At 44.4% G+C, this 22,842-nt stretch overlaps 1 protein-coding gene across 1 annotated transcript; it reads left to right on the top strand.

Moving 5' to 3' along the window:
* Nucleotides 1–4,431: 4,431 nt before the first annotated feature.
* On the top strand, nucleotides 4,432–21,399 carry NPFFR1 (neuropeptide FF receptor 1). Its single transcript, XM_070945885.1, has 3 exons — nucleotides 4,432–4,735; nucleotides 17,700–17,799; nucleotides 20,514–21,399. The coding sequence occupies exons 1-3, from the start codon at nucleotides 4,546–4,548 to the stop codon at nucleotides 21,397–21,399; spliced, it is 1,176 nt and encodes a 391-aa protein (XP_070801986.1). The 5' UTR covers nucleotides 4,432–4,545.
* Nucleotides 21,400–22,842: the final 1,443 nt, after the last annotated feature.

The following is a 22,842-nucleotide window of genomic DNA, read 5'->3' as shown; positions in this document are numbered from 1 at the left end:
CCCAAGAACCAAACCAAACCGCCTCCCAGCTCAACTCCCGTCCTAATCCAATGCTTGAGGTGGAAAACCAGGTTTTCCAGCCCTCCTGAAATCTGCAAGGGTAGAAATAATTCTTATATTCTTATTCCAATTCAGATAAGAGATGGTGTAAATAAATGATCCTTCATAGGAGAACTCGGCTAGCTTGGAATAATAGCCTTTTATTAAGGGGGCATTTCAAAGCCACTTGATCTGCTCGCTGAAAATAACAAAGGTGGAAATCATTCTGCTTACACAAAGGCCTCTGCAACGACTGAGTTCCAGGTCTGATACCGTGATCTCTTCCTGCGGACATTCACAACACGGTTAACTGAATCAAAAGTGGTGGTTCTGGCAATTTCTACTCACAGTAACCAGATTTTTTTTAAAAAAATCACCATTCTGTGAATAGAGTTGTACCAGTGGTGGGTTGCCCCTGGTTCGGATTGGTTCACAAGAACCAGTAGTAAAACCGACGGGAGGCTCCGCCCACCGACCCGGATGTTGTCATAGGTGATCTGCGCATGCGCTGAAACTTGGCTCGTGTGCGAGCCTGTTGCGAACTGGTAGTAAAGGTAAGTAGAACCCACTCCTGAGTTGTACCCATAGTTTCTCCAGAACTGATGTAATATCCCATGGGAAACCTTAAATTTTGGACTTTCATTCAAATCTCAGGGGGCCAAACTGATATTTCGTCAAGCAGTTCACAGAAACAAATAACCAATTGTTCTGAATTGCTCCCTTCTTCAGAAATCTGATAACAAACAGATAATAATTGTTCTGAATTGTTCCATTGTTCTAAAAATCTGACTGGGCAATTTATGTCCTTTGTTTTGTTTAATCCATGTGAGGATTACAGATAGACCATAAACGGGAGGTGCACGATGTAAAACCACAAATGATATTATTATGCAGTTGATGCAAATTGAGACAAATTGATGCCAAGGATGAAAACACATCAATTATGTAGACATTCAAGAGGATCAAATGTGTCAATTATGTACATTTGGATTGAATGGAATTGGGAGATAATGGATAGGGCTAAATCTTCAGGAGCAATTGAATTTGGCAGGCATATTCTATGCTGCCAGGCCTTGGATCCTGCAGAAGTTGTTTTATTTCCCCAATTTTCCCCCCACTAGACTAACTATGCAAAATGAGTTGATTGACTGGTTCTAGAGGTTTATTTATTTATTTATTTTATTTTATTTTATTATTCATATTTCTATGCTGCCCACTCTCCGAGGACTCTGGGCGGCTTACACCAAAGACAATATACTAAATAGCATATTACCCCCAACAATCTGGGTCCTCATTTTACCCACCTCGGAAGGATGGAAGGCTGAGTCAACCTTGAGCCAGTGAGATTTGATCCGCTGATCACTGCACCCTAACCACTGCGCCACCTCGGCTCTTCCCATAAGTGAATGAAATTAATTTAACCTTTGTGCATGATAGGGTCTCTTTTGGGCTAATTGAAATCTGTGACAGTTCTCTGGGTCAACTGTCTATTTTGAGGGATATTTTATTGGTTTATCTATCTACCCAATTTATATAGTCGTCTATCTCACAAACATGTCATTCTTCTATATACAACACATTAACCTTCTAAGTGACCATATGTTGTGGGAACATTATTTTTCCTTCTCATAACCGGGTGGCATTATGTTTAATCCTTTTCACTTCAGGGTAGCTTAACTATCAAGAACCTAGACGCAGAACTGGTAATTTCAAGGGTGTCAGCAACTACAAACCATCTCTGAATTAGCAAATTCGACTTTTCCTTGACATTCATTATTAAATGAGAATATCACATGCTAACGAACTGACATTTTCTTCAGAGGGCTTAAAATAAGAGGATAGAAAAATGTCATGCTTGAAATATAATTGCTTTATTTTCCATAGTTTATCTGGTTGCCTTGAAAAACAACCCGTGGTCATCGAGATGGTCAGGGGTGTCCCCCAGGGTACGGCAAAGTCATAGATGGTGGGGGGAGGTCGGGATGGTACAAGTGAAGCCCTATCTGTTTCTCATGTGCACATGTGGCACACATTAAAAATAAGACAAAGCTTTAATCACATTGCTACAGCCACTATTTATTATACTATATCCTACAGATACTCTTGGATCTATACCAGTGGTGGGTTCCTCCCGGTTCGGTCCGGTTCGGCCGAGCCGGTAGCGGTGACAATATGACATCACCAAACCAGTTCTCCCCCCCGCCCCCCCACGTTATTCTTACCTTTTATTTGTTCCCACCCCAATCTATTGCTGCCTCCTGAGTCCCAGCTGATGACTAGAGGGAAAAAAACTGTTTAAACTCTTGCCGCGGGGCTTCAAAGGGCCGTCCTACAGCTGATCAGTGTTAAAAGCAAACAAATGAGTCGGGTCGTAAGTGCGAGGACTGGTTGTAAGTGCGAGGACCTTCCAGAAATGACTCTGACCAGCTAGCCACATCCACCTAGTCACATGACCTCCAAGCCACACCCACAAAATAAGCCATGCCCACAGAACCGGTAGTAAAAAAATTTAGAACCCACCCCTAATCTATACCCTATGGAAACTCTCGTTGTCATGACCTTTAACTGAGTGAAAGGGAGGGAAGGAGGTGAGGGAAGGGAGAGGAGAAAGGAAAAGTTTGGCTGCTCCCCGCTAGCTTCTGTTGAAAAAAATTTCCCTGGTTCGTTCCCAGCTTGGGAAGCAGCCACCAATGCTGAGAAGAAATAGACATGGAAGCAGCTGCCAGAAAATGGATCCTTTTAATTCAGGAAGGCAGGAAGGGTAGTAACACAGCTCAAGCGATCCTGAGTTGGAAGCAAACTTGGAAGTGTGACTCTGAGCCTTTTATTCTTAATTCCCCTTTGAAGCTTCTACAGCTTGATGGGTTTATTTCAGTGGTGGGTTTCTACCTGTTCGCCCTGGTTTGAGCAAACTGGTAGCAGTGGTGGCAGGAGGCTCTGCCCACCCACCCGGACATCATCATGGATGCTCTGCGCATGCACAGAAGGTCCGTGCATGAGCGAAGCGAGCGTGCACATGCACGCACTCCCAGTTCCGAACCAGTAGCAAAGGTAAGAGGAACCCACTACTGGTTTATTTGTATGCCTCTAGTTAAAGTGATTGCCCTGGATCCTGTCTTCTGCCTTAATGGGTTAATCCTGTTCCTGGGGCTTTGTCTTTCCTATCCTGGGGGTTAATTTTGCCAGGAAAAAGAAAAAGGGAGTTCCAGGTGAGTTATTTTTAGCCTGATTCCCCTTATCTTAATGGCCCTACTTAAGTATTTCTATTGTCAGCTCTGTTAGCAGGGGAGCTCTGTGTTTTTCTTTCAGCTGGTGCTTCTTGGTTTTCTTAAAGGGGGAAGGGCTGGCTGGAGTCTCTTGGCACTGTTTTCTGAGGTTTCTGGTGCTATGAGGTCCCTGGCATTGTCCCCGTGGGGTACACTTCCCACACTTCCCACAAGGAAACTCAAAGGGAAAGCCAGTAGGAAGTCAGAAGTTGTTCCCACTCATTCAGCTTCTCAGTTTAAGTAAGGAAATATCTCTGAAGTGATGACTCAGTGGGACACGGGTTCTCCAGAGTTCTTCTAAAATATAAATGTAGTAAACCAAGCCAGATTGTCTAACAGTGAGGGATGATGGGAAATAGAATTCCACAAATGGTAATGGTAATGGAGGAATGACCTTTGGGAGAACAGAGGGAAGAGCCACAGAGTGAGGAACAGTTGGATAAGAGGCACTGAGCCCACAGATAGAAGGTGCGCACCAATGGTGGGATTCAAATTTTTTTACTACCGATTCGGTGGGCGTTGCTTGGTGGGCATGGCAGGAGAAGGATACTGTAAAATCTCCATTCCCTCCCCACTCCAGGGGAAGGATACTGTAAAATCTCCATTCCTTCCCCACTCCAGGGGAAGAATACTGTAAAATCTCCATTCCCTCCCCACTCCAGGGGAAGGTTACTGCAAAATCCCCATTTCCTCCCACACATGCGGAGGGGGGCGTATACGGGGGGGATGCAGGTTGGTGCAGGATGCTTTCTAGGCCCAAAACGGGGTGCGTGAGGCCACCCCCATACCCTGGTTTGGGCCTGGAAAGTCTCCTGCAACAACCTGGAAGCCAAAACGGGGCACAGGGGGCCAGGGCGCATGCATGGAGGCCAGGGTGCATGCATGGGAATGCACGTGCATACACGGGGCAGGACACATGTGCAGGGGGCGCTCGCATTGCATTTTGGGGGTTCTGGCACATGCCCGTGCATTTGCGTGCAAGAGAGAGCACTTTGGGCACTTGGCACCAAAAAGGTTAACCATCACTGGTATAGAGTCTCCTGTTTGAGTAGGGAGTTGGATTAGAACCCCCTTCCAACTCTGTTATTCTGTTATTTTGTCTTCTTTCTCCTTCGCAGGTGTCATTCCACGCCCTACCAAAAGCAGCCCACCATTCTCTAAGAACACCAGCCATGGCGAGACCTACAAGGGGAACTCCACCTTCTCCCCCTACTATCAACATTCTTCTCCAGTAGCGTCCATGTTCATTGTTGCCTATGCCTTTATCTTTTTCATGTGCATGATTGGCAACATGTTGGTGTGCTTCATCGTGCTAAAGAACCGGCAGATGAGAACAGTCACCAACTTTTTTATCCTCAACCTGGCGATCAGCGATGTCTTGGTGGGGATTTTCTGCATGCCAACCACATTGGTGGACAACCTGATTACAGGTAAATGAAAACCAAGAATATTCCGAGAATATTGAAAAAAAGGGGGAAACTGTGAAAAGAAATGCTAAGATCCCCCCAAAATATTTAGGGTTGCTAACTAATTTACAAGAGATTGGACTTTGAGGTTTTATGATTTTGGAGAACATCACTAGCTCTGATATGAATGTCTTACCATTTTAAAATATGAAATGAAGTGAATGCAAATTTTCCATTAAAAAATTATGGTTCCGACAGCATTTTATTTCATTTGAAAGGGCAGCCTTAATTTTGTAGCTGAAGTCAGCTCAGGTGCCAGTGGCACAAATACTAGTTTTGGATTTTATACACAGGTTATAGTTGTGAGATAGCATAGGGGGAAAAAAAGTAAAACTTTTTACTTTTGTGATTAAATTGTATGAAGCCTTTCCCTGGAGAGGGCACTATTATGAAAAGTGATAGAACATGTAGTTTGGACATTGAACGGAGACTTGTACTTTTGTCTTCTTTCTGAGGTATTTATTTATTTATCTAATTTATATAACTGCCCATCTCACAAGCAAGTGACTCTGGGCAGCGTACAATGGAATTACATTGCTAAATGGCATCATCTATCTAATCGCATTATACTCATGCTGGAAGCACCGAGGGGTTTCCGGATTGAAAGGTTTAGCCAGTGACATCACTGTTTGTCCATGGCAAAGGACAACCTATTGGGCACCAGGCACCAGTTCCATAGAGGTAGGTTTTTCTGCAGACTGGGAAGTGTGTGGTTCCGTAAACTGCCTGGATTCCGTGAGTGTACGGATGGGGCTTTGCTCATTTGTGTGGGCCAGTTTCTCTCGGGCCGCAGACCAGTGCTGGTCTGTGGCCTTGGGGTTGGGGACCACTGGCCCAGGGGATGCCCAGTTGAGGGTTCCTTTCACGTCCCTGGCAGGAGTTGGAACAAAGGACGAGAACTCACCCCATCCCATGGAAGTACTCGGGTCTCAAACGCAGGCTTGTCAAACCAGTGTCCTAATTACGTGAGCCACTATGCTCCTATCTACCAAATAATGGAAGTCTTATAGACTTTGCTTCCTACAATGATACAGTGACCATAACTGTGAAAATGAAAGACACAGAACTGGAAAACAGTGACCTATTCAACAGAGGTGTTAGATGGAGAACTTCGCACATATGAAAAATATAACCAAATGCTTAGAAGCCGTTAGTTCTGTCCAGGGTTATGTTTATTGATTAGATTTGTCTACAAAGTTAATCTTGAATTTTGTTTCCAAATTCCAGTGATCACTTACAGATGAATGCCAAACTTTCGAAAGCAAATATTCCGAGGAAAGATCTAGGTTCAAATCCATATTTGAGTAGGGTGTGTACTGGATAACTTTGGATTTGACATTCTCTGTCTCGGCTCAATTCACCTATTAGGGTTGTTGCTGAAAGACTATTAGAGAAGAATCTCTTGTAAACTCTCTTGAGCTCTCAAAGGAAAGTTCAGCTATATATGCAGTAACAAATACATAAATAAAATCTATGTGTTTCTGATGTTCAAAGAGTAAAAGGTGAACCCTTAAGAAAATACCTAAGAAAACATGTAGGGTATCTATCTATGGGTTTCTCTATAGGTCAATCAACATAACCATAGAATTAAGAATGAGGCATCAGGGTTCTGAACCTGGATTTGGCCTGCTCTCTATTGAAGGCTGTGGTTCATCAGGTGGAGCTACAACAATTTCTAAATCATCAGAAGTTGGATTATACAGAAATCAAAGGTGTCACTTGAAAATCTCTGACTCTGGTATGTCTAAACTCCCATATTTGTCAGTTAATCTCTATGTAGGCACAAGAGAATGAAGTCCAATCCCTGTTCAATGCTGTTGACCTTTATCTAATTTTACCTAGATGCAAACCATGAGTCTGAGAAGTCTCTTGTGAATAGGCTTGAGCAATCTATATATATAAAAGCCAAATACCACTCATTCCAGGGGTGAAATGCTCCCGGTTTGGACTGGATCATCCGATCCGGTAGCGATGGCAGCGGGTGGTTCAGAGAACCGGTAGCAAAAATCCCTGCCCCCCCCCATGCCTAGTTGAGCCGTGCGATCATCAGAGGCTGTTTTTTTTAATTTTAAAAGCATTTTTTCTACAACCTCTTCGGCCGAAAAAATGCTTTTAAAAGTAAAAAAAAAAAGCTTCTGATGATCACGCGGCTCAGCTGGGATCGTCAGAGGCTTTTAAAAGCATTTTTTTTTTTTTGCAACCTCTTCGGCCAAAAAGGTTGTAGAAAAAATGCTTTTAAAAGTTAAAGAAAAAATGTTGGCCACGCCCACCCAGTCACATTACCCCTCCCACCAAGCCACGTCCACAGAACCAGTAGTAACAAATTTTACATTTCACCACTGACTCATTCATCACAAAATCTCTAGAACGGTAAAGCCTACAAACTTGAAATTTGGCACGTATGTTCCTCTTGGCTTCTAGGTGCTTGCTAAGAAAGGATTTTTCCAAATGACCATCAGATCATTAGTATTTCATATACAGTATTATATTCACATGCTCTGATGCTAAGGAGTTAGACATTCTACTTCCCCTCCCCACCTGAAAATAACTCTGTTCCAAGTGCCAGTTGCCATATATTATCACACTCTGATGCTACCCCTTTGCTAAACCGGGTGTGGGCGTGGCCAGCACGTGACTCATCCGGCCTGCGGGCTGGGACATTCTACTCCCCCTCCCTCTCTGTTCCAACTGCCAGTTGCCTTATATTAACATGCCCTGATGCTACAGATTTACACATTCTACATTAAGTTTCAGGCTTTAAGTGTCAATTTATCATGCCTGATCACATAGTTTCGTAGTGAAGCACGGACGTCCAGCTAGTAAATCAATAATTTTGAATCTTCACATGTGGGCCTGGTTGTTTGTGCCTGACAGAAATTAATAGGGCAATAAGAAAATACTCAGGCTACCAGCAACTCCAGGGCTGCAACCCACTTTTAGACACCCAGACCCATGCTAATTGGCAAAGTCAAAAACCAGAAGAATGAGGGCTTGCCTCATCTCGGGGAGTGGGGTGGGTGGATCAGATATTCCATAAAATAGAGGCAGCAGCTGAGAAGGCCCTCCTCCTAGATCCCGCCAGTCGAAACTCCCTGACCAACAGAATGCACAAAGGCCCTTTCTGCTTGGCCTTGTGGAACAAGTTGATGTAAACTGGGATGAGATGGTTCCTCAGGTATTCTGGTCCAACATCATGAAGAGCTTGAAAGGTGATAACCAACACCTGGAACTGGAAGCTAGACACAAACAGGTTACCCAGTGCAGCTTAGGTAGCAGAGGTGTTACATGCACCTCCCTAGCGGCATCCAAAACTGCTTGCGCCACTGCTTTCTGCACCAGTTGCAGCTTCCAGACACTCTTCAAGGGTAGCCCCATGTAGAACACATTGTAGTAGTCCATCCAGGAGATGACTGGGTCATTAGTGGGTCATTAGGATCCAAGAAAGGGCATAACTAGTGCATAACCAAAAGTTGGGAGAAAAAACCCAGGAGGAGAGATCCCTTTGAGCAGGAATCATGAGTCCAGGAAGACCCCCTTGTCCGGGGCAATGTTACCCTATCCAGAACCATAGACGTAAATCCCCAGATACAAAGGAGCTGACTACCCACAGCCAGTTGGTTTTACTAATTGAAGTTCAAATAGATTCAACTTAAGTTTAAATATATATTAAATTAATTTTAGTTTTTGTCCTGGCTTCATCTCCAACACTCCAAAGGCCACAGAGAAAATACGTTTTGCATCTTTGGATTGAAATCCAACCTACATGAATCTTTCAATCCTAGGCAATATTTTTTTATGCTTCACTGTGGGTGATGTTTATTAGATGCTGGTTTAGGGAAGTACAAGAAAAGATAGTGGGATGACAGACAATTCATTTGCTTTCAATCCCTTTGACCTAAAATAAATGATAAAGAAAGGTTAAAATGCAAACATTGCAAATAAGATATGGAAATGAATTAGCTGTTTGGCCAGAAACAGCAAATGCCTTCTCCTTCATTAACATAAATCCTCATTCCAGCAGAGCAACTTATTTTATCTCTTCTCAGAAATTCTTCAGGGCACAGTTTATTGACAGCTTTAAACCGATATGTGGAATTATCACGCTAGACATAACGCTTAAATCTTTCCTTGGGTAAGATAGCCTATGAATTTTGCCTGTTTCAAAAAAGGGAAGCTGTTTGGTGGAGTTTAGGATTATAACATAGGGCAGTGTTAGCGAACCTTTTTGGTACCAAGTGCTGAAACGGGTGCGCGCGTGCTGGAAACCGGAAGAGCAGCCGCCCGGAATGCATGCGTGCGCCGGGAAAATAATCTTCCTGTTTCTGGTGCACACATGCATGCGAAGACCAGCTGGCCAGTGTGAATCCGGAAGATCATCTTCCCAGCGAGCGCATGTGCACTGGGTGGCTGCTCTTCCAGTTTCCAGCGCTCCCACATGGGTGAACACCAAGTGGCCGGCACGTTGGAACCTGGAAGAGGAACAGGTGACAGCTCATGTGCCCAGAGAGATGGCTCTGCCTGCCACTTCCAGCACGCGTGCCATAGGTTCGCCATCACAGACATAGGTTGCTAGGTACCATAATCTGGAAAGCAGCAAAGACAAAGCCAGATAATATCATGAGTGAATATCTCTCTGGGGACATCTTCAAATGTCCCGGCTACAAAGACAGAAGTCCATTCAGTCCCTGCTCAGTTACCTGTGGTCCGTGTAGCAGAATGTTTGGTCTTTGGAGATGCTACCATGGTTACTGGCGAAACATCAGAAAATCATCTGTCTAGACCACTAAACCCTAAAACCCAATCCTGCCCAGCAGATACAAGTAAGTCCCCAACTTACGACCAAAATTGAGCCCAAAATTTACATTGCTAAGTGAAATATTTGTTAAGTGAGTTTTGCCTCATGTTATGATTTTTCTCACCACATTGGTTAAGCGAATCATTACAGTTGTTAAGTTTGTAACACAGTTCTTAAGTTAGTTAGTTTAGTTAGTTAGTTTATTATATTTGTATACCACCCTTCTCCCGAGGGACACAGGGCGGTGAACAGCCATGGTAAAAAATGTACAACAAAAATTAAAAGCTTATTAAAATAATTCAATCATTCGGCCAAATTTAAAATATCCAACTAAGATCATTTTAAAACCCCTATCAAAACCCAGTTTAAAAAACCTTTATCCTGTCAGTCCAGCTTGCTGGAATAATAGGGTCTTCAGAGCACGACGGAAGGCACGGAGGTCGGGGATCCTTCGTATGTCCGGGGGCAGTTCATTCCATAGGGCCGGGGCCCCCACAGAGAAGGCTCTCCCCCTGGGGGTCACCAGCCTACACTGTTTGGCTGACGGCACCCTGAGGAGGCCCTCTCTGTGGGAGCGTATTGGTCGGTGGGAGGCAATTGGTGGCAGAATGCGGTCCTGTAGATAACCAGGTCCTAAGCCATGGAGCGCTTTAAAGGTGGTAACCAACACCTTGAAGCGCACCCGGAAGACCACCGGGAGCCAGTGCAGCTCGCGCAAGATGGATGTTACATGGGAGCGACGAGTCGCCCCCATTATTACTCGCGCGGCTGCATTCTGGACCAGCTGGAGCCTCCGGGTGCTCCTCAAGGGGAGCCCCATGTAGAGAGCATTACAATAGCCCAGCTGGGAAGTGACGAGGGCGTGAATGACTGTGCGCAGGGCATCCCGATCCAGAAAGGGACGCAACTGGTGAATCTGGTTTCCCCATTGAGTTTGCTTGTCAGAAGTTCGCAAAAGGGGGACTCATCATCACCCCGACACACTGCAACCGTCATAAATGTGAGTCAGTTGTCAAGCATCCAAATGTAAATGATTTGACTATGAGGATGCTGCAACAGCTATCAGTGTGAAAAGGTGGTCATAAGTTGCTTTTTTTCAGTGCCTTTGTAAGTTTGAACAGTCATTAAATGAAGAGCCTTGTAAGTCAAGGACTACCTACATTATTCATGAAAATCCACACCCCCAAGGTTGACTCAGCTTTCCATCCCTCCGAGGTCGGTAAGATGAGGACCCAGATTGTTTGAGGCAATAGGCTGACTCTATAAACCACTTAGAGAAGGCTGTAAAGCACTGTGAAGCTGTAAATAAGTCTAAGTGCTATTGCTATCTTTCATGTTTCTCTCTGCCTATCAAATAGATGTTTAAAAAATTATATTAAATTACAGTTCCACATTTCTGTGTAATTATTAGAGCTAAGGATACGCTAATTTTCCTCACATTATACCTGCACATGAGCAGAACTGAAGATACATTTATTTTCTTCACAGTACAACTACAAAGGAGTTCTGAGGTGCACTGATCAATATAGAAAGATTGGAAAGCATTTTTGAGAATGTTTTTCCCCCCAGTAGCTATTAATCTTGCTTTTTTGTAACAAGTAACCAGGGAGTTGCACTTATCCAGCCCACTGGCACTTTAAAATAAATCAGATTATTTTTTTCATCAGGGCTTATTCAGTGTAGGCAGGCAAATTTTGAGCGAGTGAAAACATACATTTTCTTGTTATGTAAAGAGCTGGACATCTTAAAAGCATATTTATGCTTCTGAATGTTGATTAGCTCTTTAGAGCTAAGTTTGACAATCCATCCAGCACATTCTAATTTTAATCATCCAGCATAGTTTGCTTTTAATATATTTAAATGTTAACAATTATTGTTTTATATTTTTTATAATGATTGCATTTTTAATTGTTGTTTTTGTTTGGTACTCAGCCCAGAGTCACTTCTTGTAATGGGGTGCCTGTACCATTTAATTAATTAATAAATAAATGGAAAATACACTAAGAACCCACAACAATGTTATTTTTACCATATATACCCGTCAAATAGCTACATTTTCTGTCTTGATTTTAAGCATTTGGTTTTCTTGTATTTATGTGTTGTCGTAGCAGGTGGTCTCATCTTGCTGATCTTTGCTGATCTTGAATGATGCTAAGGAGGATCAGGTTTGGTGTGGATAAATCCAGGGGTGGGATTCTACAGGTTCGGGCGAATCGGTAGCTCTGATGATTAATTGGGAGCGAAGAGGTTCGCTCCGACGATCAGGTGGGCCCGCCCACCCCTGCGCTTTACTGACCTATATTTTCTCAGCTGATTCACACTGCAGAGTGGATTGCCGTGCCTCTGCTGTGTTACTCCCCAGCAATAACGCGGAAGGTAAGTTTTTGTAAAACTTTGCACACGCGCAAAGCGTGCGATCACTGAACCGGTTGTTTAACCAGCAGGATCCCACCTCTGGATAAGTCACCTCAGGAAATCTAACTGTAGGCTTGTCTGTGAAATTGGGGTGTGGGGCAGGAGTGAAATGCTCCCGGTTCGGACCGGATTGCCCAATCCGGTAGCGATGGCGGCGGGTGGTTCGGAGAACTGGTAGCAAAAATCCCTGCCCCCCCCCCACCCAATGCCCAGCTGAGCTGTGCAATCATCAGAGGCTTTTTTAAATTATTTTTAAAAGCATTTTTTCTACAACCTCTTCGGCTGAAAAAATGCTTTTAAAAGTAAAGAAAAAAAGCTTCTGACGATCAGGCAACTCAGCTGGGATCGTCAGAAGCTTTTAAAAGGATTTTTTCTACAACCTCTTCGGCCAAAGAGGTTGTAGAAAAAATGGTTTTAAAAGTAAAAAAAAAAAAAAGTTGGCCATGCCCACCCAGTCACATTACCCCCCCCCCCCACCAAGCCACGTCCACAGAACCGATAGTAACAAATTTTACATTTCACCACTGGTGAGGGATGTGGGGGCAAATCCCAGAAGAAGTCATTGATGAATGTATTTTTCCTCTGGGTGTATTTGCCAAGAAAACTATATGGATGTGTACATCCACCCAGGAATATGTTCAAATAGATGTGAATTTTTTCACACTGTGTTGAGAGATGGCAGGGCACAAAAGGAATTCATAAGAAAGGGAAATTCAGAATATATTTTTGGACAGCCTCGGGTTTCATTTGCCAGCACTAAAAGATAAAAGTTCCCCTCGCACATATGTGCTAGTTGTTCCCGACTCTAGGGGACAGTGGTCATCTCCGTTTCAAAGCCGAAGAGCCAGTGCTGTCTGAAGACATCTCTATGGTCATGTGGCCAGCATGACGCGAAAGGCGCATGGAATGCTGTTACCAAAGGTGGTCCCTATTTTTCTACTTGCATTTTTTACGTGCTTTCGAACTGCTAGGTTGGCAGAAGCTGGGACAATAACGGGAGCTCACCCTGTTACGCGGCAGTAGGGATTCGAACCGCTGAACTGACAACCTTTCGATCGACAAGCTCAGCGTCTTAGCCACTGAGCCACCGTGTCCCTACTCCTGTGCCAGCACTACTCCTGTGCAAAAATATTTCTTCTGATTAGTTTCTCTATAAAACAGTCTCCATATAATGAATAGTCAAACCGCTTTATCTACCAAGAAACAAAGTATATTTACTTCTTTTATGAACAAAAGTGTGTGTGCGGGGATAGTGTTATGGCTGAAAGGAGATGAGAATTTATTTCCAGGACATTTTCCCCAGCCTTGTTAAAATGACAGGGACAAGGTTCAGTTCCTGTTAGACCTAAAAGGTAGGCCAGACTAAGAAACCCAATGTTATGTGGGACAGTACTATTTTATTTTTGTACGTTCATAGTAACAGAATCTTGCAAATCTGAGTATTCTTTTCCTTTCTTTCCTTTAACTTTGACGACCAAGCCCCATTTATCTAACTGTTGCCTCAGGAGCAACTTTTCCTGCATTGTTCAAGGTCATTCCCTATAACATTTACAGTTCCTCCTTACATACCATGTTTCCCCAAAAATAAGACCCTGTCTTATACTTTTTTGAACCCCGAAATAAACGCTTGGCCTTATTTTTGGGGAGGTCTTATTCTTTTGGGGCGCGTGGAGCAAGACGGGGCTTCTTCCGCCATCTTACCTGATTTCCAGTTCTGTCACCCTAACCCTAACCAGAGGAAATGGGGATCGGCTACGCATGCATTTAAATATTTTTGGGGAGGGCTTATTTTTGGGGCGGGCTTATTTTCAGGGGTTATTTTAGCACATGCGCTCAAAAGCCCGATTGGGCTTATTATCCGGCCATTTTTGCCCTCCCCAGGCTCCTAGAAAACCTCTGGAGTCTGGGGAGAGCAAAAAACGGGCCTTCCCTAGCTGAGCTGGCTCTGCCTGTGGCAGAGGTTCGCCATCACGGACCTAGGGACACTGCAACTGTCATAAATATGAGTCAGTTGCCAAGCATTTGAATTTTGATCACGTGACCATGGGGATGCTGCAATGGTTGCAAGTGTGGAAAACGGTCATAAATCACTTTTTCCAGTGCCATTGTGCTTTTGATCAGTCACTAAACGAATGGTTGCAAACCAAAGGCTTACCTGTATTGCTCAGCTTAACAAAGGCAGAATGAAAGTGATTAGCTAGCAAAAATCTAGCCATCTGCAATTGAGTAAGACAAAATAATGAAATTGCTAATAAAAAACAAGAAAGTCAGTATGGTCTAGTGGCGAAGGCATCAAACTAGAAACTAGGAGTCTGTGGGTTCTAATCCTGTGTTAGGCAAATGTAAACATCATTTAAATATTTAAATGAGAACAACTGGGTGACTTTGGCCAGTCCAGAATCCCAATTATGTGGGCTTCACATAATTTTACCACCGGTTCGCCGCGCACTGAAAATGTGAACACAGGCGCTTTGTGGAGTCCTTTCTTTCAGCCTGACTCACTTCACAAGAGCCTTGGTAGTACAGTGGTCTAAGGCACCCTGTTATTAAGCTGGTTATTAAGATCAGCTGCCTGCAATTACTGTAGGTTCGAATCTCGCCAAGGCTCAAGGTTGACTCAGCCTTCCATCCTTTCTAAGGTAGGTAAATTGACGACCCAGTTGTGGGGGCAATAAGCTGACTTTGTATAAATATACAAAAGAATGAAGGCTATTGCTTAGCGCATTGTAAGCCGCCCTGAGTCTCCGGAGAAGGACAGCATATAAATCAAATTAAAAAAAAAAAAGTTTGTTGTGGAGGAGGAAAGTGTATGAGCTATGTTTGTCACTTTGAGTCATTTATAAAAATAATAAAGTTGGTATTAAAAAAAGTATTTAAAAACCAGAAACATTTCTGCCCATTTCTGTCAACTTTTAAAAGCACAATAAAATAACTCTCTTTATACAACCAAAAATGTACCATGTTTTCCTGATATGGTCCAAGACTCTAACAAATTAGAGCCCTAAAAAGTTCTGCCTCACAAGTCAAATTCCTTAAAAGGTGTATCTTTCTATTGCGTCATTCTTCCTTCAAGTTGAAATGGAAAGATTTGTGTTTTAATAAAGTGTGATCTTTATTATAGCTCCATCTTAGCTCCATCTCTCACATCCAGGGCTAAAAGTTTTCTGCATTCTCCTCTGAATGATACAAGCTGCCCAGAATCGCTTGGAAACAGGATGAGTGGCAAATAAATTTAATAAATAAATATGCTGGACATTTTTAATCAGGCTTCAAGAAGAATTGTGCTATCTCATACATACAATAGCTGACTGTGATCATGCGGGGCATGGAGACCCCTAGTGGAGACTGCAAAAAATTGCAATTGCATATTGCTGTAATTTTTCAATAGAATGGGCTTTCTAATCAGTGCGGTGATATAAGTTTATGATACTTTGGCAGTCACGCTGTGGCAGACTCTGACATATTGTGTAGTGGGCTTCAGTAGGCAAGAAGCAAACCAGCACAGCTACAAAAACATTTATTGACTGAAAACTGGAACTGAGGAACAGCAGGCAAATGCAACTTATACTCTAGGCCAGTGATGGCTAACCTTTTTGCCATCGTGTGCCAGGAGGGGGGGGTGCTCTCTAGGAGTCTCTGGAGGCTGGGGACAGCAAAAAAGTCACTTCCTGTCCAACCGGGAGTTGGGAAATGGGCCATTTCAGCCTCCAGAGGGCCTCCGAGGGGGTGGGGAAGGCTGTTTTCACCCTCCCCAGATGCATAGAGAGGATCTGGAGCCAGGTGAGAAAGAAAAATGGGCCTTCCCCAACCCCCCAGGCCCTCTAGAGGCAAGAAACAGCCTGTTTCCCTACTTCTGGTGGACCCAGAAGGCCCGAAAATCGGCTGGCCAGCGTGCACATGCGTGCCAGAGCTGATCTGGCATGCCCACTGGGCTTCAGTGATATGGCTTCACGTGCCACCTGAGGCACGTGTGCCATAGGTTCACAATCACAGCTCTAGGCCCATAGTACTTGAAAAAGTCTGCCCAAATATGAATGTATCAAGTTTCCCTCCAAAACAGTTGGAGCCAACAGCCAGGGTAATCCAAAGGTAAATTCATTTTATCAGGGCCTAACACAACTATATATATTCAATACATAACAGCAGGGGTGTCAAACTCAAGGCCCTGGATCCGGATCCAGCCCACAGGGTGCTTTGATCTGGCGCGCAGTGTTGTGGTCCGCCAGCAGCCTGCAGAGCTGGAAGCGGAGTCGGACAGCGATGAGGCTGAGGAAGAACACGGGCCAGTCCTGGAGGCTGGGGAAGGCCCAGATGAGGGCTCTGCATCGGAGGCAGGGATGGGGCCAGGGCCATCGGGGAGTGATGTGTGGACTCCGGAGCCTCCATTGGCTGACAGTAGAGAGGCAGAGGAACAGGAGGAGCCTGTTCCTAGTGCACATATGAGAAGAGCTGCCAGAAGGCAAGAGCAGCTAAAGCAAAGAGGACGACTCAGGAGTAGGGCCAAGAGATGATTGGCCCCTCCCATAAGGCTTAAAAGACCAGCAATGGCTCTTGGGCTCTTTGTTGGAAAACAACGTTGATGGACTTGTTCTTGTCTTGCTGCACTTATCTCTGGTCGGCGTCTTCTGCTTCTGAACTTTTGCCAAGAGAAGCCTTTGGTAGTTTCCCTAATTATACCAAGGTTGGTGATTAGACTGAAGAATTTGTATTATGAAGAATTTGGTTTAATTATTTTGGACTATGCTTAGAATGAGTTAATTCTCAGCTGTTCTAATAAAGTCTGTTTGCTTTGGAACTTTTTGTGTCTAATACTACCTACTTGGGCCTGGGTCACAACACACAGAGCCACCCTGGAAACAACAAAAGACTGGCCCGTGGTGCTTCTGCCAGCAAAAACAGAACTCTCCTGAGCTCCGTTTTCGCTAGCAGAGGGTTGCAGGAGGCTGTCACAGCGAAAAATGGAGCTCGGGAGCCCGTTTTCGCTAGCAGAGGATTGCAGGAGGCTGTCACAGCCAAAAACAGAGCTTGGGAACCCTTTTTTGCTGGCAGAGCGCTCAGGCCTACAGGCACCGCCAACCCAAATGATGTCAAGCTGGCCATGCGCACCTAGCCATGCCCCCTGCGGCCCCTCAAGGTCAAACACAACCCTGATGAGGCCCTCAATGAAATCGAGTTTGACACCCCTGCAATAAAGCAATCAAGGCTTACAGCATCGATCATAAAATACATTAAATACAGAGAGTTGGCTATTCTCTAAAGAAGCCAACCGTGTGTTTAAATGAGGGTATTAGTTATTCTAGCTTTGTACTTAAGCTCCCCAAGGTCAGTCTGCAGAACTTGGTAATACCTCTTCAGCAACCACAAACATTTGCAAGTAAATACAAATCTCCATGTGCACCATTCTAATACACAAGTATTAGATGGATAATATGCAGTGGTGGGATTCAGCCAGTTCGGGATAACCGGTTGTTAACTTTCTGAGCAGTTTGGTGAACTGGTTGTTGGAAGAAATCATTAGGGCAGAGAACTGGTTGTTAAATTATTTGAATCCCACCACTGATAATATGTAAAGTCCATCAAGGAACCAAGTTTTGGTTTTTTTAAAAAAATATCTTATTAACATGTGATTCAGCAATTCTTAAACAAGGCAAAATCTTGACAGCTGGAGTCAGACTAGGATGTAAGTATATTATTAGGATGTTCTGCTTATTGTTCCAGGCTGGCCATTTGATACTTTTATGTGTAAGATGAGTGGGTTGGTCCAAGGCATGTCCGTCTCGGCTTCCGTGTTCACCCTCGTGGCCATTGCGGTAGAGAGGTAAGCTTGCCTCACTAATTTTCTATTCTTTCCCTTCAGTCTGAAAATGAAACTACAAAGTCACCTGACATTCTACGGATCTGAAATTTGTTCTCTTAATTAACTTTTCTCTTCAAGCTTCTCTTCCCCCAACTTGCTCCAAAAAATCCCCTCCTTGCTGCCTGAAACAGAGAACAGAATAGTCTCTTAATTCCAAAAAGCTGGGATAATGCTTTAAAAAAATGATTATCCAATATTAATTGCATTAATTGATGCATCTTTTTTTTAAAACTGTACTTTCTATTCAAGTGAATTCTGGATCCTAGTCTTTATGAACCTCTCTTTATTGATGACTTTTGTATGTATGTATACACACACATAAGTCATCAATAGAGAGGGGTTTATAAGGGCTAGGATCCAGAGTATGTATGTATGTATGTATGCATGTATGTATGTATGTATGTGTATATATAGTTATTCTTATAAAATTTCTATCATGAATTTAGGTTAATATTTAGGATGAACCTTCTAAGTCCGTGATGGCGAACCTATGGCACACATGCCAGAGGTGGCATGCAGAGCGCTATCTGTGGGCACATGCGCTGTCGTCAGCTGCTTTTCTGGTTTCCGGCATGCAGATGCGTGTCGGCTAGGTGGTCTTCACAAATGCCAGGGTGCCAGAAAATGGCCTGAAAACACCCCCAAGAACAGCCTGAAAACACCCCCAAAACCGGCCAAAAAAACCGGCCAAAAAACAGGCATGTGCATCAGTGGTGAAATCTTACCAGTTCTGTCCAGCTTGTATGAACTGGTAGCGGCGGCAGCGCATCATTCGGCGAACTGGTAGCGGCAGCAGCGTGAGGTCTGGTTTAGCTCAACAGACAGAAGCACTGTAATTTAACACCAGCTGTCTGCAATTATAGTAAGATCAAATCTCGCCAGGCTCAAGGTTGACTCAGCTTTCCATCCTTTCTAAGGTAGGTAAATTGAGGACCCAGTTTGTGGGGGCAATAAGCTGACTTTGTATAAATATACAAAAGTATGAAGGCTATTGCTTAACGCACTGTAAAACGCGCTGAGTCTCCGGAGAAGGGCGGCATATAAATCAAATTAAAAACAAAAAAAAGCTCCGCCCACCCGCCCAGACGTCATTACTTCCTGGTTTGAACCAAGAAGTAACTCGTTTTTGACCCTCTTGTGCATGTGGAGAGGGTAAAAAATCGGACGTGATGATGGCGCGCACTTCCAAGCTGGTAGGGAAGGTAAGTAGATTTCACCCCTGATATGCATGCCGGCCAGCTAGTTTTCGAGTTTCCGGAGTTCCAGCACGTACGTTCCAGTTTGGGTACTTGGTGCCAAAAAGGTTCGCCATCACTGTCCTGGGTGGTAGGATGTTGCTTAACAATATATACATTTAAAATTAGGAAGATATTGTCAGCATCTTTTCTGACAAATTTTAGTATATGATTAATTTTTTTATATTGGGATTATCCAATCACAGCAATTCCTGCAAGGTAGGTTGGATTGAGTAATAAAAATTGACAGTTTACAGCAGAAGAATCTGAGCCCAAGTCTCTCTAAATCTTTTGCTGTTTTTTTTTCTCTCTTTCCTCAATGCACTATTCTTTGCTTGTTATCAAGTTGTAATAAATATTCCTTTTTAATCATGTTTGTTGATTGCATATTATAATGAACACACCAGGCAGAGATCTAAAGATTCCCAATAGATGGGAAAATACTTTCCAATAGATGGTTGAGTAGATATTACAGCAGGGGTGAAATTCAGCAGGTTCTAACAGGTTCTGGAGAACCGGTAGCTAAAATGTTGAGTAGTTCGGAGAATCGGCAAATACCACCTCTGGTTGGTCCCAAAGTGGGGTGGGAATGGAGATTTTGCAATATCCTTCCCCCAGGAGTGGGGAGGGAATGGGGATTTTGCAAAATGTTGAGTAGTTCGGAGAATCGGCAAATACCACCTCTGGTTGGTCCCAAAGTGGGGTGGGAATGGAGATTTTGCAATATCCTTCCCCCAGGAGTGGGGAGGGAATGGGGATTTTGCAGTATCCTTCCCCTGGATAGGGAGGGAATGGGGATTTTGCAGTATCCTTCCCCTGGAGTGGGGAGGGAATGGGGATTTTGCAGTATCCTTCCCCTCGAGTGGGGAGGGAATGGGGATTTTGCAATATCCTTCCCCCAAGAGTGGGGAGGGAATGGAGATTTTGCAGTATCCTTCCCCTCGAGTGGGGAGGGAATGGGGATTTTGCAGTATCCTTCCCCTCGAGTGGGGAGGGAATGGGGATTTTGCAGTATCCTTCCCCTGGAGTGGGGAGGGAATAGGGATTTTGCAATATCCTTCCCCTGGAGTGGGGAGGGAATGGGGATTTTGCAGTATCCTTCCCCTGGAGTGGGGAGGGAATAGGGATTTTGCAATATCCTTCCCCCAGGAGTGGGGAGGGAATGGAGATTTTGCAGTATCCTTCCCCTGGAGTGGGGAGGGAATGGGGATTTTGCAATATCCTTCCCCCAGGAGTGGGGAGGGAATGGGGATTTTGCAATATCCTTCCCCTGCCACGCCCACCAAGCCACACCACACCCACCAAGCCACACCCACAGAACCAATAGTAAAAAAAAAAAAAAATGAATTCCACTACTGTATTACAGCAAACCACAAAAGAAGGCCTGTTTCAAACAGCAGTTCTGATATTTGAGCAGACCGCCTTTTCTTTTTCTTCCAGGTTCCGCTGCATTGTGTATCCTTTCAGACAAAAACTAACTCTACAGGCAGCTCTGATCATCATCATCATCATTTGGGTCTTAGCCTTCATCATCATGTGCCCCTCCGCGGTTACCTTGACCGTCACTCGAGATGAAAACCACTTCATGCTGGATGCTTATAATAATTCCTACCCTTTTTACTCCTGCTGGGAGGCCTGGCCAGACCCCAAAATGCGTAAGATCTATACCACTGTCCTCTTCTCACACATTTATCTTGGCCCTCTCATCGCAATGGTCATCATGTATGCTCGGATCGCCTTCAAGCTTTTCAAGTCCTCCGCACCTATCAGAGGTTCCCTGTCAGAGGACAGCGAGGGAAGAAGGATCTCGAAGAGGAAAATAAAAGTGATCAATATGCTGATTATTGTGGCATTGTTCTTCAGTCTCTCTTGGCTGCCCCTTTGGACTTTAATGCTGCTGACCGATTACGGGAACCTGGATTATCATCAGCTCAGCCTCATCACGGTTTATTTTTTCCCATTTGCCCACTGGCTGGCTTTCTTTAACAGTAGCATCAATCCAATCATCTACGGGTACTTCAATGAAAACTTCCGGAGAGGATTCCAAGCTGCCTTCAAAATCCATTTTTCCTCGGCAGAACACCAGGAAACCTATTCTGACCGCAACCACAGCAGGCCTCTTTTTAGAGCGCGCAATCGGATATTCGTCGAAGTTCAAGGCTCCGATTCGGTGCAGCCCTCTGATTCTGGAGAAAGCAGTGTTTTGAAAGCAGGATTGTTTCTTGCCAAAAATGGTCAGGCAGCTCACTGTGGGCTCAAAGTGGAGGATTTGGACAGTAAAAGTTGCTCTCCCAAAACCGTTAGCATCCCTGCTTGGGATATCTGAGCACATTTCAATCTTCTTTGAAATGATGAGTTGACTTTACTAGATGCGAGATATTTTCGGAATGCAGTGGTACCTCTGTACTCATCGATAATTGGTTCTGGGAGGCACGATGAGTACCAAACAAATTTTTCGCATAAGGAATAATACAGTATGTCACAAGTCAGCCAATGTCGACATCTTCTAGCTTGTGTGTTGTGTACCAAACAAATGATGAGTATCAGGGGAAAAAATGCATTGAGTACCAAATTGGATGAGTTTCAAAGCAGCTGAGTACCAAAATACCACTGTATGTTCATAGTCGTTTTAGAAACATGGTTTAAGCAAATTATGAAGACCAAATGCTTTACCATTCTTGACACTAAGGAAAGGATGTGAGGTGTGGGAGATGATCTCATCTTTGAATCCCCACTTTTTGGTTACATAATATGGGGGAGATGAATGCTTCTAATGTGTTTCAGTCCTCCATAGCATCTTTCCCATTCCTTGCCTCTGTTTAAAGGAAAATCTGGTGTAGTTGGAGGAGGGATATGTATGGTGAGTATACATTGATAATGCAAATACCTCATCCAATGGATTCCACTGTCTGTGCTACTTCAATGCAAATAATAAACTTTGCATCATACTCATAAAGAGACTTAAATTGTTTAGTTGTTGCTCAAAATCAACTCTGCAATAATCCCACTAATTTTTCTAGACTACACCAGGGGTTAATGGTTGCAACAAGGCTGGAAACCAGGAGGCTGTGACTTCTAGTGCCTAGGCACAAAGTAAGCAGTCTGGGTCACCTTGGGCCGTTCACTTTTTGTCAGCCCTAGGAAGAAGGCAATGGCAAGCCATCTCTGGAACCTTGCCAAGAAAACGGCAGGTACTAGTCCAGGCAGTCCAGGCAACAACTGAAAGGTATCACAACAACAACAGTACAATGGGTGCTTCTCCATTAGGGGTTCCCAACCCCCAGGCTGTGGCCCATTTGAAATCAGGCTGTGGAAGCAGTTGAGTAAGTGCACGTGTATACACACACAGTTCCAATTGCACGAATGGCGGGCAAGTGCATGCAAACGCAAAGCTTTTGTGCGAGTGGTGTGCACGCGCACTCATCACTTGTAGAAAGGGAGCTGCACATGCACACTCGCCCGCCACTCGCCTGTAACCAGGGGTGGGCTGCTGGGGGTTCGCAGGGATTCGTGAGAACCTCTAGCTAAGATTCTGTGCAGTTCGGAGAACCCCCAAATCCCACTCTTGGCTGGCCCCACCCACCCTGCCCCTCCCAGGAGTCCCCAAGTGGCCCATTTTGGATGCAGTAACTGAAGGGTACGCACGGAGGCTCGGGGAGGGTGAAAAATGGGCCTACCGGAAGTTTGGGAAGGCTGGAAACTTCAGCCTCCAGAGGGCCTCCGGAGCCTGAGAAGGCTGTTTTCACCCTCCCAGAAGCTCAAGGAAAGC

The sequence above is a fragment of the Pituophis catenifer genome, unplaced genomic scaffold, assembly GCF_029215685.1.
Source record: "Pituophis catenifer annectens isolate HBS135680 unplaced genomic scaffold, rPitCat1.0.hap2 SCAF_6, whole genome shotgun sequence".
Taxonomy (NCBI): domain Eukaryota; kingdom Metazoa; phylum Chordata; class Lepidosauria; order Squamata; family Colubridae; genus Pituophis; species Pituophis catenifer.
Note: the sequence above shows the minus strand (reverse complement) of the source record. Positions and strands in the feature narration are given on the sequence as shown.